At 40.8% G+C, this 14,843-nt stretch overlaps 1 protein-coding gene across 1 annotated transcript; it reads left to right on the forward strand.

Annotated features, from left to right (window-relative positions):
- Positions 1-807: 807 nt before the first annotated feature.
- On the forward strand, positions 808-9,730 carry ACBD7 (acyl-CoA binding domain containing 7). Its single transcript, XM_075211868.1, has 4 exons — positions 808-933; positions 6,378-6,495; positions 8,481-8,543; positions 9,449-9,730. The coding sequence occupies exons 1-4, from the start codon at positions 922-924 to the stop codon at positions 9,520-9,522; spliced, it is 267 nt and encodes an 88-aa protein (XP_075067969.1). The 5' UTR covers positions 808-921; the 3' UTR covers positions 9,523-9,730.
- Positions 9,731-14,843: the final 5,113 nt, after the last annotated feature.

A 14,843-nucleotide genomic window follows, 5' to 3' on the forward strand; every position in this document is an offset into this window, starting at 1 on the left:
AAGGGAGTCAGGTTGGCAGGTATGTCATAGAACACAGCTGAATATACACAACTATAAACAGTATACAGAACGTCAATTTGCAAAATAGACTCTGCATAAACCAAGGCATTTGTGATCATACTGAAAGACACAAAGACACGTCAGCAGTCTTGTATGTATAAATTAACATAAGGTAAAGCTTACTACCAAAGCTAAAAATGGCACATTATAAATTCATACAGCAGATGCTATGAAATTCACTTTATAAACCAGACACTTTTTGGGGTAAATGATGGCTAATTTCTTATTGGTCAACGTATTAAATCCCAAACGGAGAAAGTTGGAAAGAAGAGAGTTAGAGGGGGATTAGGGTCCAAAAGGACACTTTCTCTCCAAGAGACAGCACATGTAACGTATGCAAGTGACTTACTAATATACAGAGTGGATGCCATTATAAATTTAGGAGTCAAGAAGACAGCTGTTGGAGCTGCATTTACATCACATCCAATAGAGGAACAAATTGGAAATAATGGGGTCTCAGAGGATGGTAGTTTGGGTATTTCTGGTTTTACAGCAGGTTGAAACTTGAAAACATTTTTCCATTGAATACATACTTATAAAAGAACAGCTCTCTGATACAATGTAACTGCATTGCACACAGAGCCACGATGCAACCCTCCCATTTATGAGCCAGCTTGTGGAAGCTGCAAGTCAGCACACCAGCAGTGAAAGTGTTACACCTGCAGCCTCCCTCTAGTGCCAGCTTTTGTAGTCTGCTACAATGGATGATGTCATTTCACAAGACATGGGTGACCAATCAGAGGCTCTGGAGACTGATGGAGTGCTGACCCATATAAAAGCAGACAGCTCAGCTGCAGCCTTGTAGTAAGGGTTGCTGATTGTTGTCTGTGTAACTGCTGAGCTGTGAGTCCTGCACCAACTATGTCTCCCCAGGTATAGAGCCTTTTACTAACGGTTGCTTTCTTCTCATTGTTATATAGTTGTTTATTAAATGGGTAAGTGAAACCCTTCCCTGTTACGATGTTGGGTGGTATTTATTAGTTTGTGTTTTATGCTCTGTTAGCTCCTTTGTTCATCATTCACAGCATCTGTTTGCAGCAACGACATATGCATCCTATGGGAACATGCTGGGTGCAGTTTTATTGCTTTTGTTTTAATGATTGTTCCATGTTCTAATGTGTTGTCATTGTAGTGTGGGTTTGCATAGGAGGCTTCTTGACAACATTGACAATGGTGTTGTGCATGCTGGGAGATGCATTACAGGGGTAATGTCTGAGTAACTATACTTTGGTATTCATTTTTTTTTCTATTTAATGTGTGCTTTCACTGACATGTGACTTATTGGGTTGTACATGCACTTCTGCTCTTACTAATTACACTGCTTTTATGTTTCTGAGTTCATCCTTTGTCTCCTCATATCTGATGGGTACAGTTGTCTGGTGTTTTGTTAATGAAGTAAATAAAATTGCATACACAGTGAGCTGTCTATTCTCCACCCAAAAAAAAAAAACACACAGGGGATGATTTACTGAAAGTTCTAAAAAGCAAGTGTTGCCCATAGCAACCAGATTCTAGCTATCAATTTCTTGCATGTACTAGATAAAAGATGGCTAGAATCTGATTGGTTGCTATATACAATGGCTCCGCTTTTTTTCCTTTTAAGAAGTTTTCGTAAATCTACCCCTAGATACTGTGTAATCAAACAAAAAACCCAAAAGAAAGGGGAAAGAGAAGTAAACCTATGTAATACTGGCTGTAGAGGAAAGTGGGTACAAAGTAATAATTTGGGTGTCTGAGTAGAATCTGGTATTCATGTAATAAAACATATGTATATTTTATTGTTGGCTGTATACTGCAAGCAAACACATTGAATGACTAGCTCAGATTTATGTGTGTGTATAAGAATGTAAAATGTTTACTGCTAAATAACAGTATTGACTCGGGGAGAGAAAAATATTGTGTAAACAGAGTTTAAATTTTAGTTTAAAATGTTTGTTGTCTTAAGATTGTCTTAGTAGGGTACATCTTGGTTGAAGTTTGCATACTAGTTAAATAGAACACAATGCAAATATTTTTTTTATAATGGGTCTTTCTGAATCTCCTATGTTGACCAGCAGCAGGGGATAGAGATTTGCATGTGAATTGATGGGAAATGTTGCTGTGCATCTGCTGATATGCTTGGTGTCAGCACTGCCCAACCCTCCCCATGGGTATGCTTTACCAGCAGTTGCTCCAATCTTTAACACTGGCCACACAAGGGCAGATCCTATCATTCTACCATGGTACTGACCATCACCAGACATGCCATGTACGCCCATAAGCAATCCTATAATTCTTTTTTTCTATTTTCCCAGGCATAGTGAGAACTGGTCAATTATTAATACGGCCACAGATGTGGTCATGTAAGTGGACCCAGTCCATTCTCTACCTTGCTGTCACTGACTGCTAGATCCCAACTCTTAAAGTGGAACACTGGCTGAAAAGAAAATTAATCTGGTGTAGTCTTCTCTTAAAGGACAATGCCACCTATATTGGTGATGTCATTACATAGATCTGTCCCTGTTGCTTGGAGCAGGATGCTGACTCGCTGCAGCTCTGGAGGAATACATCTATTTATAACTCTACCGTAGAGCATTATTGAGCGCTATTGACAGTTCTACAGTGTGCTCAATACTGCAGGGGAAAATGAAGCTAACCAGCTAATTGCTTCAAACGGAAGGGGCACATCCTATTTTCTGTTCATAGGGGGTATATTTATAAAACAAATTGTATATAATTTTTTAAACAAGTTTTGCCAAAAGCTATGGCTGTGTGGAATGTTGAGGACAAGGTGGTGGTCACTATTGGTAACTGTAATGTATTACAGCACCTCTGTTATAATGGCCTGTATATATATACTACTTGCTCTGCTGGAGGTTGGCATTTATAATGCCAACACCTCCAGCAAAGGTGTTCTGATAAAATTACTTTTGTACTGATTGTGACCAGGGATGGAAGAGTGCAGAACCTTATCTAGACATTTAAATGGCTGGGCAAGAAGAACTACCATAACTCTGAACTGCTGCCACAAATATTATCCTGCTCCCCCTTCAGATTTGTTTGGTTGCTTCTCTTCTACGGCCCTGGGACCGTGCATTTGCATAGCAAAATTTGGGTAGTGGTGTGGTAATGCTGTTCTTGCCTGCCAGCCCCCCTGCTTTGCCCTCAATAGAGCAGAATGGGTACCTCATGGGGGGGGGGAATGGGGCCACATCAACTATTCTGCCACTGACTTCAATAAACAGCCATTTTAGAATTAAACTGTTCCAGTTTCGTATAAACCCCCCACTTATTATAAAAAGTCTGGACAAAGCTCTCGTTATGTAATTTTCTTGGCGTTTGGTCTGTACTACAATGTCCAATTTGAGATGTCGGCATGACCTGTCCCAGGCAGCAATGTCACATTAGAAAACATTTGCAGACTGACTATGAATCACATTTACAAATGGCTTCCTCTTTCTTGCATTTTGTGCAAAAATGTTCTATTTTCTCTAAAGGAAACCAAATGCAGACATGGTCATTATTTATTTTATTTTTTTAACTAAACTGGCCGACTGTTTGGACCCCTGCCGACAGTTCCAATTAGATCCAATAGCTTCAGAACTAGAAATGTAAACACAGCAAATTTGTGCATGCATAAGGTCATCGGCTGACCCTGAAGCTGCGTCATATGCATGACTTGGTCATGTGGTGCATGAACGGCTCGATCTGTGTCCAACTAGCCACCTACAGTGACCAGATTAAATATATTGTGTGAAACCGCAGTAAGCACAGCCTAATGCTGGTCGCACGTGATGCAACTTAGACCAAACTAGCCCGAAAAACATCAGTGCATGGAAAATTAACAGTTAAAATCATTTTGCTTCTTCAGCCAGGAAAGTTACAAAACACAATCTGCCAGTGACTGACCTTTGTGTGTAGTCAGAGAGGCTGCATTAATGACAACTGATCGTTCTGCATTCTGGCCAAATGGTCGGGCTGGTCTATGTAAATTCAGGCACTCATCTATCCCACTGTGTGGATACTGGCATTGTTTCCCCAGCTTGTGACTCTCTATAGTTTCTCCCAACTCTTCTTGTCTCACTGTAGATGAGGGTTCTCTCTACTTTCTTCCCATTCCTGGCTCTTGCCACTATGCAGCTTCCCCTTTAAGCATTGCAGATGTAATGGCGACACTTAAAGGGGAAGCCATGTTTCTTCCCACACCTTCCCCAGTGGTTCAGTTGCATTACAGAATACTTTCCTACTCTCCCGGAATGTCTATACTAAGATGGTATTAGCAATCCGACAGACTTGATACTTGTACTGCTGCTGTCCTTGATTATGAAGCCATATTAAATTTGTACCTTAAGGCCCATTATTCTGTATGATGCTGGAACTGGTATAGCTCATACATTGCTAATTCAAACTCCCAGGAAAGCAGACAACGCTCCCATGTGCAGCCTGCTTCCTAGTGAAAGGTGGGGGCATGAGTGCAGCAATTTTCATTGGAAAGTGTCATTTTGGGCACACCCCTGAGGTGCGATGATGCAATTGCAGCTTTGCACTGCAGGGGAGGTGCCAAAATTAGGAGAATCGATGGGTCATGTCCTCCCACTGTTGCCATGTGACCTCTTCTGGGACACACCCTCTTTAACACACATGAATGGGTTTATTCATATTTATAATTTCCTCAAGCTTCAGTAACAGAACACATTGTGTTCTCATTGTCTGGTCTTCCGGAAACCTCCTATTATTGGGTGATAATGTGCTATAAAGACTATACAATTTGTGTAACTGTTTCTCTAATAAAGCTTAAATTCTGGTATATTAAACATGCAGAAATCCTTTAAAATATATTTAAAGGCAAAAGACCCTGTATACTGTGTGTACTATGCCTGATTGGTTGTTTCAATGTATTTGATGCCATTTTGTTCGTGCAGAATACCTTATTTAGCTTGGTGATGTGACTTGTGTATAGCACTTACATTTACAGCCTATTTTGAATGGACTGTATCATTTATACAAATCTGGACACCTCTAATAGAGCTGCCTTGCACATTGCATGATTCACCTACAAAGGCCAGTTTACCTTGTCACGCCCAAAACTCATTAGGCCAGGCCCAGATTTAATTTTTATTCCTCTTGACTCCACCACTTCAACTGTACAATACAAATGTATGTGTTTTACCAGTAAAAAAAAAAAAAAGTTATGCTGCCATCCTAGGTAATGCCCACGTAGCTGTTCCACAAATGCAGTACTTGCCAAGTCCCCTTTAGCTACTCGAAAGTTGGAATCTGGACGGTTGGGGGTATATTTCAGCAGTTACTGCGCAGACATACATCATGCATCTCCGTTAACTGCAATGCAGCATGTGTATTTAGCATGTGCCTAGCTGTAAATGATGTTCAGGCTCTGCTTGGTGGCTGTACCCTGGACCTATCAGAGGCTGTGTAATGAGGCAGCTGGCCTTAAAAATAGAGACCTACAGAATGTAAATTTCCTTTCTGCAAAAGTGTAAACTAGTGGTTGGATGTAATGATTTTATTTCATAGGTAAGTCTGTATTGATACATATGCATGCTTGTGTTAGGGGATTAGTTGGGCTGCTTCAGACAGAAGATGTTTATGCCTAAATCTGTGCTTGAAAGACACAAGCACATCACACAACCGCTCTTACACCTGCACCACTGTGCTGCTTCCTCACTACACCTGCACCACTGTGCTGCTTCCTCACTACACCTGCACCACTGTGCTGCTTCCTCACTACACCTGCACCACTGTGCTGCTTCCTCACTACACCTGCGCCACTGTGCTGCTTCCTCACTACACCTGCGCCACTGTGCTGCTTCCTCACTACACCTGCGCCACTGTGCTGCTTCCTCACTACACCTGCGCCACTGTGCTGCTTCCTCACTACACCTGCGCCACTGTGCTGCTTCCTCACTACACCTGCGCCACTGTGCTGCTTCCTCACTACACCTGCGCCACTGTGCTGCTTCCTCACTACACCTGCGCCACTGTGCTGCTTCCTCACTACACCTGCGCCACTGTGCTGCTTCCTCACTACACCTGCGCCACTGTGCTGCTTCCTCACTACACCTGCGCCACTGTGCTGCTTCCTCACTACACCTGCGCCACTGTGCTGCTTCCTCACTACACCTGCGCCACTGTGCTGCTTCCTCACTACACCTGCGCCACTGTGCTGCTTCCTCACTACACCTGCGCCACTGTGCTGCTTCCTCACTACACCTGCGCCACTGTGCTGCTTCCTCACTACACCTGCGCCACTGTGCTGCGTCCTCACTACACCTGCGCCACTGTGCTGCTTCCTCACTACCTCTATTTACCTTCTCCAGGCAGACTTTGACAAGGCAGCGGAAGATGTAAAGAACTTGAAAACAAAGCCAACTGATGATGAACTGAAGGAGCTGTATGGCCTCTATAAGCAGTCTACTGTCGGAGACATAAATATAGGTATTCTTAGCTTTGTCTCTTCTAATAATGAATGACTAAAATGACTACTGCAAAATGTGAAGTCACCAAAAGACAACAAGATTGTTGCTACAAGATTTTGTTATTTTTTTTTGTATTGTTATAGTGAAGGGCAAAGGTCGTCTACACAAAGTGGAGATAGATATTTTGTGGGCTGAACCAATATGCAACCAATCCATTTTTAGGAACCAGTAACGTTACTAAAGCACTGCCTAGTATTCTTGATAGGTTGCATCCTCATAAATATTAATTCAGATCACAAAATGCCTCCGCTATGTAAGACATCTACTTTTACAACAAATTAGAAGTGGTTTTGATTCATCAAATGAGAAATCTCAAACAATTTCTTTGCTAGGATCACACTTTTTTTTTTTAAATACAAATAATTTTTTAACGAAACTTTTTAATACGACCCTTCTATTAAAATGATGGGCAATTTTATTTTTTTACTTTGCTCATTAATGACTTTATTATATGATTGTATTTTTTTTTTATGAAGATATCTAGTTCAACTAAACTGGCCAATCTTTGTTTTGGAGTCACACTCAGAGCCATCTTGTCAACTCTTAGTTGGGCTATTTACAGAATATGGTCAGATGAATGCATTGTCTTCTGGCTATCACCTGATCACAATACATTGGACTCTTTCAATACTTTTACAGATCTGAGCCAATATGATCCCGCCCCTCTTCCCCCCCCCCCCCCCCCCCTTCCCCCTTCCCCCCATGTAAGGCACAGATCTGATTGAACATTGACCTCTGTAATTTCCTCAGACTGACCAATATATTAGACGAACACAAGAACAAAGCCTAGAATGGGATTTGCATATCTCTGTAGTGTAGTGAACTAAATTGCAAAGTACAATCCCTCTTTGTAACAGTTTCCTTCCTACTTCATTCTACTGTCTTTATACCATGCAGGCCGGACATGACTTGCTGATTGCCCAGGATACAGGGCACCATCACTAGTCTCAGACATAATATAGTAGTCATATACTGTGTGTAAAGCTTAAACTGTTAAAATATTTTTTCATAATTAGGTTTATGAATAAAATGAAAGTAATATAATTTTGCTGCACAACTGGAGTTGCATGTAGCTCTGAGTAATCCGATCACATACTGTAGATATTGTCAAAACATGGCCTGGTGTGGGTACTTGAGGACTTTAATTGGGAAATGCTGCACTAGTTGTACTGCATGTCTTAGTGGTGGCATTAGGGGAGACCCATCCATGTGTTGTCCCCAATTATGATCTCCGCTCCACACTACTTGCACTGGTGGTCCATCTAACAATCCCTATGTACAGCTTGTGAAGGGCTCCTTAGGGAGTAATGATCCCTATTGCAGAGTTCTCCATGAGGCTGAACAACACTGAAGCTGAAAGGACCACACTGTTAAGAGCTGACCAACTATCAAACCTTGTGTAAGCTACATATGTAGTATGTCCATATTTAAAAGAAGAGTTTAAAACTCCTTTAAACTAAAGAGTTTAACAAAAAAAGCTGTAGTGAATATTATCTATTGTGATGATAGAAGGTTTCTACTTAAAATTGTGGTGAAAAATAACAGGATATTGGGAAAGAAAACGCTCCAATGGTAAAAACAGACGTCAAGCAAAATGCTGAGCACACAACATAGCCATCACTCGTGCTTTCTAAAGATGAGATTTAATATACATTTAAATTGTAAAATGTTTGTACAGACTATAATGTATTCTGAAGCTAACCTATTGCTTTAATGGCTACACTAATAAATCTCATCACTGTATACTGATGAGAATTGTCTTTCACGATATGTTGACTAAATGGCAACACAAACATACTGTGTACTACAGTTTCCAGGAATGTAGTGTAGTCTAAATACACATGCTGTCTATTCTTCAGGGCTAACGTATTATGCAGGCAGCTGGGAAATATATCCACACTGTGCTATATTGTACTGCAGATTACAGTATCTTTCCTTCTACAGACTGTCCTGGAATGCTGGATCTGAAAGGCAAGGCCAAATGGGAAGCGTGGAATGTAAAGAAAGGTATTTTATGAATGTAACAATATTTTACTTGGACATTCTATCAAGCCTATGCTGTGCATTTTAGCTAGGAGTTAACTGGGAGTCCAAATAGAATTGGGGCCCAACAGGATGCATGGTGTATTCGGCCATTACCTGTTGATGGGTTAGACTGTTCCCAGCCAAGAGGTACAAGCAGTGGGTGATCTTGGCAGAAGAGGGCATTGCGTACCATTCAAACAGTGTACACTTTATAATAGATGATGGGGGGGGGGGGGGGGGAGATTTGGAAGGAGTTTTATGGGATAAAACTAGGCATTTGCGAGCTATGAGAAACTGAAATGCTTCTGTTAGAGGAATGTACTTGCTGAATAATTAATGATATGTAATGCTCCTTGCTCATCACAATCTTAATGGGTGTACCGTTTGGGTACTTTCCAATAAGGCATTGAGCCATCAATGCACCAAGACCTGAAAAGATCAAAATAGGCTGTTCACAAGCTGAATTGATGGCTCTCAGTTTCTGCAAATCCTGATGTTCTGGGTCCATGGATGTCCAATAGGAGCAAGGAATGAATTGCTTCTCTACCCAGAATTCCTAGGGTGAGGTTTAATCCTTCACTCATTGGTCATGTTGCACAATACTGGTTCTTATAAGCTAGCTAGGAGTTTGTAGATGCCTGTTTATTATAAAGATCTTGCTGCACTTATGGCTTATGGCTCTTACATTTCTAACCCATCTTGTATAACCTTAAGTGTGTGGTTTGGTACAGCCAATTACCGGCACTCTTTCAATGGTGTCCATAAGGAATCTCCAAATTGTCATAATTTCCCTATACATAACAAATGTTCATAAATATCTGAAAAAAAACAAACCTGGTTCTTTGTATGGGCAATGCAATGAACTCTGCTTCCTGTTTGTTTTGCAGGTTTGTCTAAGGAAGATGCGATGAGCACCTATGTGTCTAAAGCCAATGAGCTGATTGAAAAATACGGCAATTAATGTTATGTGATTGACTGTTCTCACTGCTGTTTCCAGGAACTAAAATCAGCGTTGAGTGGAAAGAACAATCCCTACTAATAACTATATACCAGCTCTAGGTTTCTACAATGTTTCAGGTACAGTTAACTTAGGATTGTCTGGTCACAGGAAATAATTCTGTTTTCTACACTTTCCTGCCCTTGCTTATTAAAACTATTTTACAAAATGATGGTGGTTGTAGTCTTCATTACTACAGGTGTGAGGCACCAGTTCCTCCAGTGTGTAGAATGATGCTTTTTAATGAACTGCAGCCTTGGTTCATAGTACATTGACTGTCTAGAACAGGCCTGGCCAACCTGTGGCTCTCCAGGGCTTGTGAAATTACAAGCCCCAGCATATTATGTCGGGATATAGCTAGCCGATAGCTGGCAAGGTATGCTGGGACATCTACTGGCAAAGCATGATGGGGCTTGTAACTTCAACATCTAGAGAGCCACAGGTTAGCCAGGCTTGGTCTAGAATATAGCCACATGTGGCAGCTGTAGTCTGCTAGAGATGTCATGTCCATCTTGTATTAAAGAAGGGTGGAGGAGTTGAGATGCTGGACATCGCAAATCATTAAAAGGCTTACTAATGAAGGTTGACTGGTACATTATAGCAGCAATCCCACATAGAAGGTTTTTTTCTTTTTAAAAATAAAAAGTTAAGTACTGCTTCACTGGCATGTGTCGGTCATCTTTCTTGGCTACTCTCTTACAAGTTCAGTATCTCCTGTTCAAAAGCTCTGGTTTGTGAACAAAAATGGCTGTCAGACAGTCTGACACACAGGCTCATGGCTTTCAGCATGTCATGTGATAGCAGAGGGAAGAGAAGGAGGATGTTAGTGCGGACAGAGCTCAATATGGCGTTCCAAAGTCTCAGCTGCCTACACCATGTGCCATGTTTCTGTGGTTACCATGGAAGTCCAGAATTCAAAATAATTAGTTGCCTGAAGATATGGGGGGGGTGTATTGTGTATATAAACCTTCTTGTAGCTTGCCACATTTGTTTGTCCCCAGATTAAAGCAGCAATTTTGTAAACAAATACCTCTAGAGGTAATGCCCTGGTTACCATTTTCTCACATGGCTCAGACTCCACCCTTATCTTCTATTCCAATCAAAGATTTCCTTTCTTGACCCCTGACAGCTTATCAGGAAAGCTGCTCTGAGCAAGGGCCAAAATGCCATCTTGTATCAGCAGGGTACAGGGAATTGTGGAAGGCAGGACTCTTTTGTGGTGCAATGGGAGTGAAATTCTTAAGATTGCACTCTCATTAACACCCAGATATGTGCAGATTTTTTTTTTCTTGCTAAGAAATAAAAATGAAGAGCTGTTCTAAACCACTAACAAGGTGGTACCAGAATACTGTTGCTTGTGAAACAAATGTGCTGGAGGTAACAGGGTAGAGGGTCAATTCTTCATCTTTGAACCCAGACAAGGTTGGACTGGCCCACCAGGGTAATGTCTGGGTGGGTCCCACTGAATGATGGGCCCTGCCTGCTACTCTAGGGTTGATTGACACACTGGTCTCTCCCCATGCATTGTAGTGACCCACTCCTTCCTTCTATCTCTGCTAACCTCCTCACCTGTGGGGTGTGCACCACATAACATGCACTCCATCCCATGCATGCAGACAGCAGGAAAAGCCAGAGGACTAAGTGTGTGGAGAGGGGGGAGGGTGGTGATTTTAATGTAATTGGGTTAGTGGGAGCTAGTAATTTAATAGCAGGTGAAAACTTGAGTTTTGTTCTTTTCTACTACAAGTTTACACATTACAGAGCCTTACCTCAGGTGCTTTGTGACCTGTTTAATGCACACTACAATACAAATTAAAGATATAGAAAATGTATTTTTATTCCCCCTTGCCATTTGATAAGTGTATATCTACATAACATCACTCTTGACTTGTTTTGTGACACCATTGCTTATTGCACACTGCAAGTCAAACATTATCCACAAAACCAATTAAAATGCTTATTTTTATATTTCTCATTGCTGTTGGAGATAAAAGTACTGTATATAACTTCCCTACAGGACCACTCCTGATGGTGAAGTCTAATGTGTAAAAACAAACCATCCCTATGTAAATAGGATGTGACCTGGCCTCACTCATCACTGCATTATGTTCTGATAACATCATGTATAGTCCTTCGTGTGACAGACTATGGTAGCTCTTCCTAGATTGTTTGAAAGCTGGTATTTATACCCACAATTCTCCTATGTGAGAAACCCCAGAGAAATGGCTTGGATTACGTGGAAAGTATATTTCCATTTGCTGTGTTGTTGGTCCCATGGGTGGAATATGTGAAATGAAAGCTAGTTTTGGTCTGGGTAACGAGATACTTCATGACTACATTAATCCTGGATATCCTTTTAGAGGCTGCTTAATAAGCTGTGCACCTGTTTTAAAGCACAGAATGCTCATACGTGTTCACATTCTGAATTGTAGCCATATAGTGACACATTAAAGGCATTGTTCACTTTAAAAGTTTAAATTCAGCAATAAGCTCATATTTTCTGTCCGAATCCTAAAAAATTTTTTTTTTTTTTTTAAAATACTTACCTTGCGGTCACATCAGCAGTGATCTGGCTCCCTCCCTGGTCCCCTCTTCCGTGCTGTGTTTACAGTGAATGCTGGGCATGATGTCATGCCCAGCATTTACTGCAACCACAGCACGGCAGAGGGCAGAAGAGACTCAGCGGCAAGGAAAAAAGAGAATCGGACTTAAGGTAAGTTAAGGGGGCCTATATATATATATATATATATATATATATTTATATATTTTTTTTTATTTATTTTTTTTAGGGGCCCGGTACACTGCATTGCCCGGGGGCCCATAAAGTTAAGGTGGCCCTGCATAAAATATTTTGTTGCTTCCAGGGAGATGTAAGGCCTAACACAGGCAGTGTTGCCAAGGTGGAAGTGATAGGTTTGGGAGAAGGACTGCATGTAAGAGTGAAAGAGAGGGAGGAAATGAGGATGGCACCCAACATGAAAAATAGGCGAATGTAGTCTTCAATAGTATGTAGGGAGGCTCTGGAGGGAGGGAAGACTGAGTTCTGTTTTGGACATGTTGAGCTCTGAGATATTGTTGGGACATCCACAAGGGTATGGCAGAGAGACGGCTGGAGATGGGAGTTCAGGGAAGGAGAGATTTGCATAGTCCGCACAGAAGCGATACTGGAGACTGACTGTGTAGATTTTAACCCTATTGAGGATAGGAGGAATTTGAAGGTGGCAATGAGGAGGTGGGTGTTGTAAGACTGGGTAGAAATAAGACTATGGGGGGTATTCAATTGATGGTGGGATCGCCGAAAATCCCGTGCTCAAAAAATATTACTGTTAATACGGTAATATCTCGCTGGATTTCAGCTCGCAGCTCCCTGAGCTGCAGGCTGAAATCCAGCGAGTAAATTACCATATTAATGGTTTTCCCGCGCAGGATTACTGTAATAACAGTAATATTTTTTTGAGCAGGATTTTTGGCGATCCCGCCGTCAATTGAATACCCCCCTTTAAAGTAGGATTGTTTAGCAAGAAAACTGTAGGATGAAATTAAAGTGGGGGAAGTCAGCGTGAGGGCAAAACAGGTCTACAAGAAGTGCTGCAGTTGGAATTTGGAGGCCAAGGCTAAGATTTATTGCAGGGGCAACTGAGTCAAGGGCAGAGGTAAGCGTGTGGGTATAAAGGGAGACAGTATGATTGGGGCATACCAGGGCAGTTATTCGAGAGGAGCAATTCATGTATGGAAGAAAAGATGGCAGGGTCAAGGGCATCCAAGAATACACTTGGGGGTAAATATATCAAGCTGAGATATTTCTGGCGGGTTTGAAAAGTGGAGATGTTGCCTATAGCAACAAATCAGATTCTAGCTGTCAATTTGTAGAATGTACTAAATAAATGATAGCTAGAATCTGATTGGCTTTTCAAATCTGCCAGAAATCTCTCAGCTTGATACTTGCCCTCTGGTGTGCATTTATTTAGATGATTAGGCCATAGCCCAAAGATGTATGACCTTGCTCTGCTATCTGGCCACACTGATACTATTGTGTGAGGATTATCAAGAGTAAGACTGAAAGGAGGGTTTTGGGTGGATGCAAGACCTTATTAGACAACAATGTCTTCTGAGAAACATTAACCTCTGCAAGCAGACTTAAATGACCTTTAACAAATGCTAGAAACATTCCTAAACCTAGATTATGCATTCACCTATTTACAATTGAACATATAAAAGGTAAAATAAATTATTTAGACTGACATAGTATTGCTGCCCTTTAATTTCCCTTGTCTAATGTAGGGATTGGTGTTCAATAAACTATACCACATTCAAGGTCAAGTACAAACAAATATTGGCTCAACATTCTATTTTAATATTTAATGCATGAAAAATTCTGATCATGTTTCACTTGTATAATTTGACAGTTGCTAAATCTGTGGTAAGTCAGTAAAGTGTTTACAGCCTAATTATAAGATGTCAGGCATCTTTATCTAGCTTTACGGGTTTAGATGCCTAAAAAAAAAATGACAAGAAATAAACATTATCTACCTAAGGTAATTTAATAATTAAAAACTGAGTACAAATACTGCAGCACCACACACTACAACTAATCCCATATCTCAAAGTGGTTTGTAAAGCTGCTTAGACTCTCAATTTGTATTAAAGTCCTGTGAGGTTTACAGAACAATAACATCTATTATACCGTCTGCGTAGCCAACTAAATCTTTATTTACCATAGTAAACCCAATCAAAGATTGGTCTACTGGAAATGGTGTATCCCATGAATGGATCTTAAACAAGTCACACATAGTAACAGTTGGAAAATGTAGCTCTGCACTATGCACAGCATTTATGAAAACTTGTCACCAATGAGAGCAAGTTGCCCACAAACAATATTTATTTGTAATGTGAGAATTATGGCAGTATAATGTAACCAACCAATGATCAAGCTAATCTAAAAGGATGTTTAAGCAATCACATAATAAAACTTGGATGATCATAAACACAATTCTGTCTTTGTACAGATTGTATATACATTTTATTACTTAGATTGTTCAGTGGATGTGCAAGTTATTTATTTTTTTAAGAAACATGGCACATGCATTTTTTCTTTGATCTCAGATTTTTTTTTTTACCATTGTTGCTACCTGTGTGATACATGACTGATACAAAGAGAGTAGAATCCTCTGAAGGTGGAGTTCCCTTTAACTAAGCTCTTCACTAACCCCTTACTGGAAAATACCGCAACATGTCAGTGCCATTATCCAGCATTGTTGTACCTTGCACGAACATACAAAATTAAC

The sequence above is a fragment of the Mixophyes fleayi genome, chromosome 5, assembly GCF_038048845.1.
Source record: "Mixophyes fleayi isolate aMixFle1 chromosome 5, aMixFle1.hap1, whole genome shotgun sequence".
NCBI lineage: Eukaryota > Metazoa > Chordata > Amphibia > Anura > Limnodynastidae > Mixophyes > Mixophyes fleayi.

What these genes read in the sequence shown, in the direction of transcription:
- ACBD7 (XM_075211868.1), top strand. An exon ending in TGTCGGAGACATAAATATAG is followed by an intron (nt 6,496 to 8,480) that starts GTATTCTTAGCT and finishes TTCCTTCTACAG; the next exon opens with ACTGTCCTGGAATGCTGGAT. An exon ending in AGCGTGGAATGTAAAGAAAG is followed by an intron (nt 8,544 to 9,448) that starts GTATTTTATGAA and finishes TTTGTTTTGCAG; the next exon opens with GTTTGTCTAAGGAAGATGCG.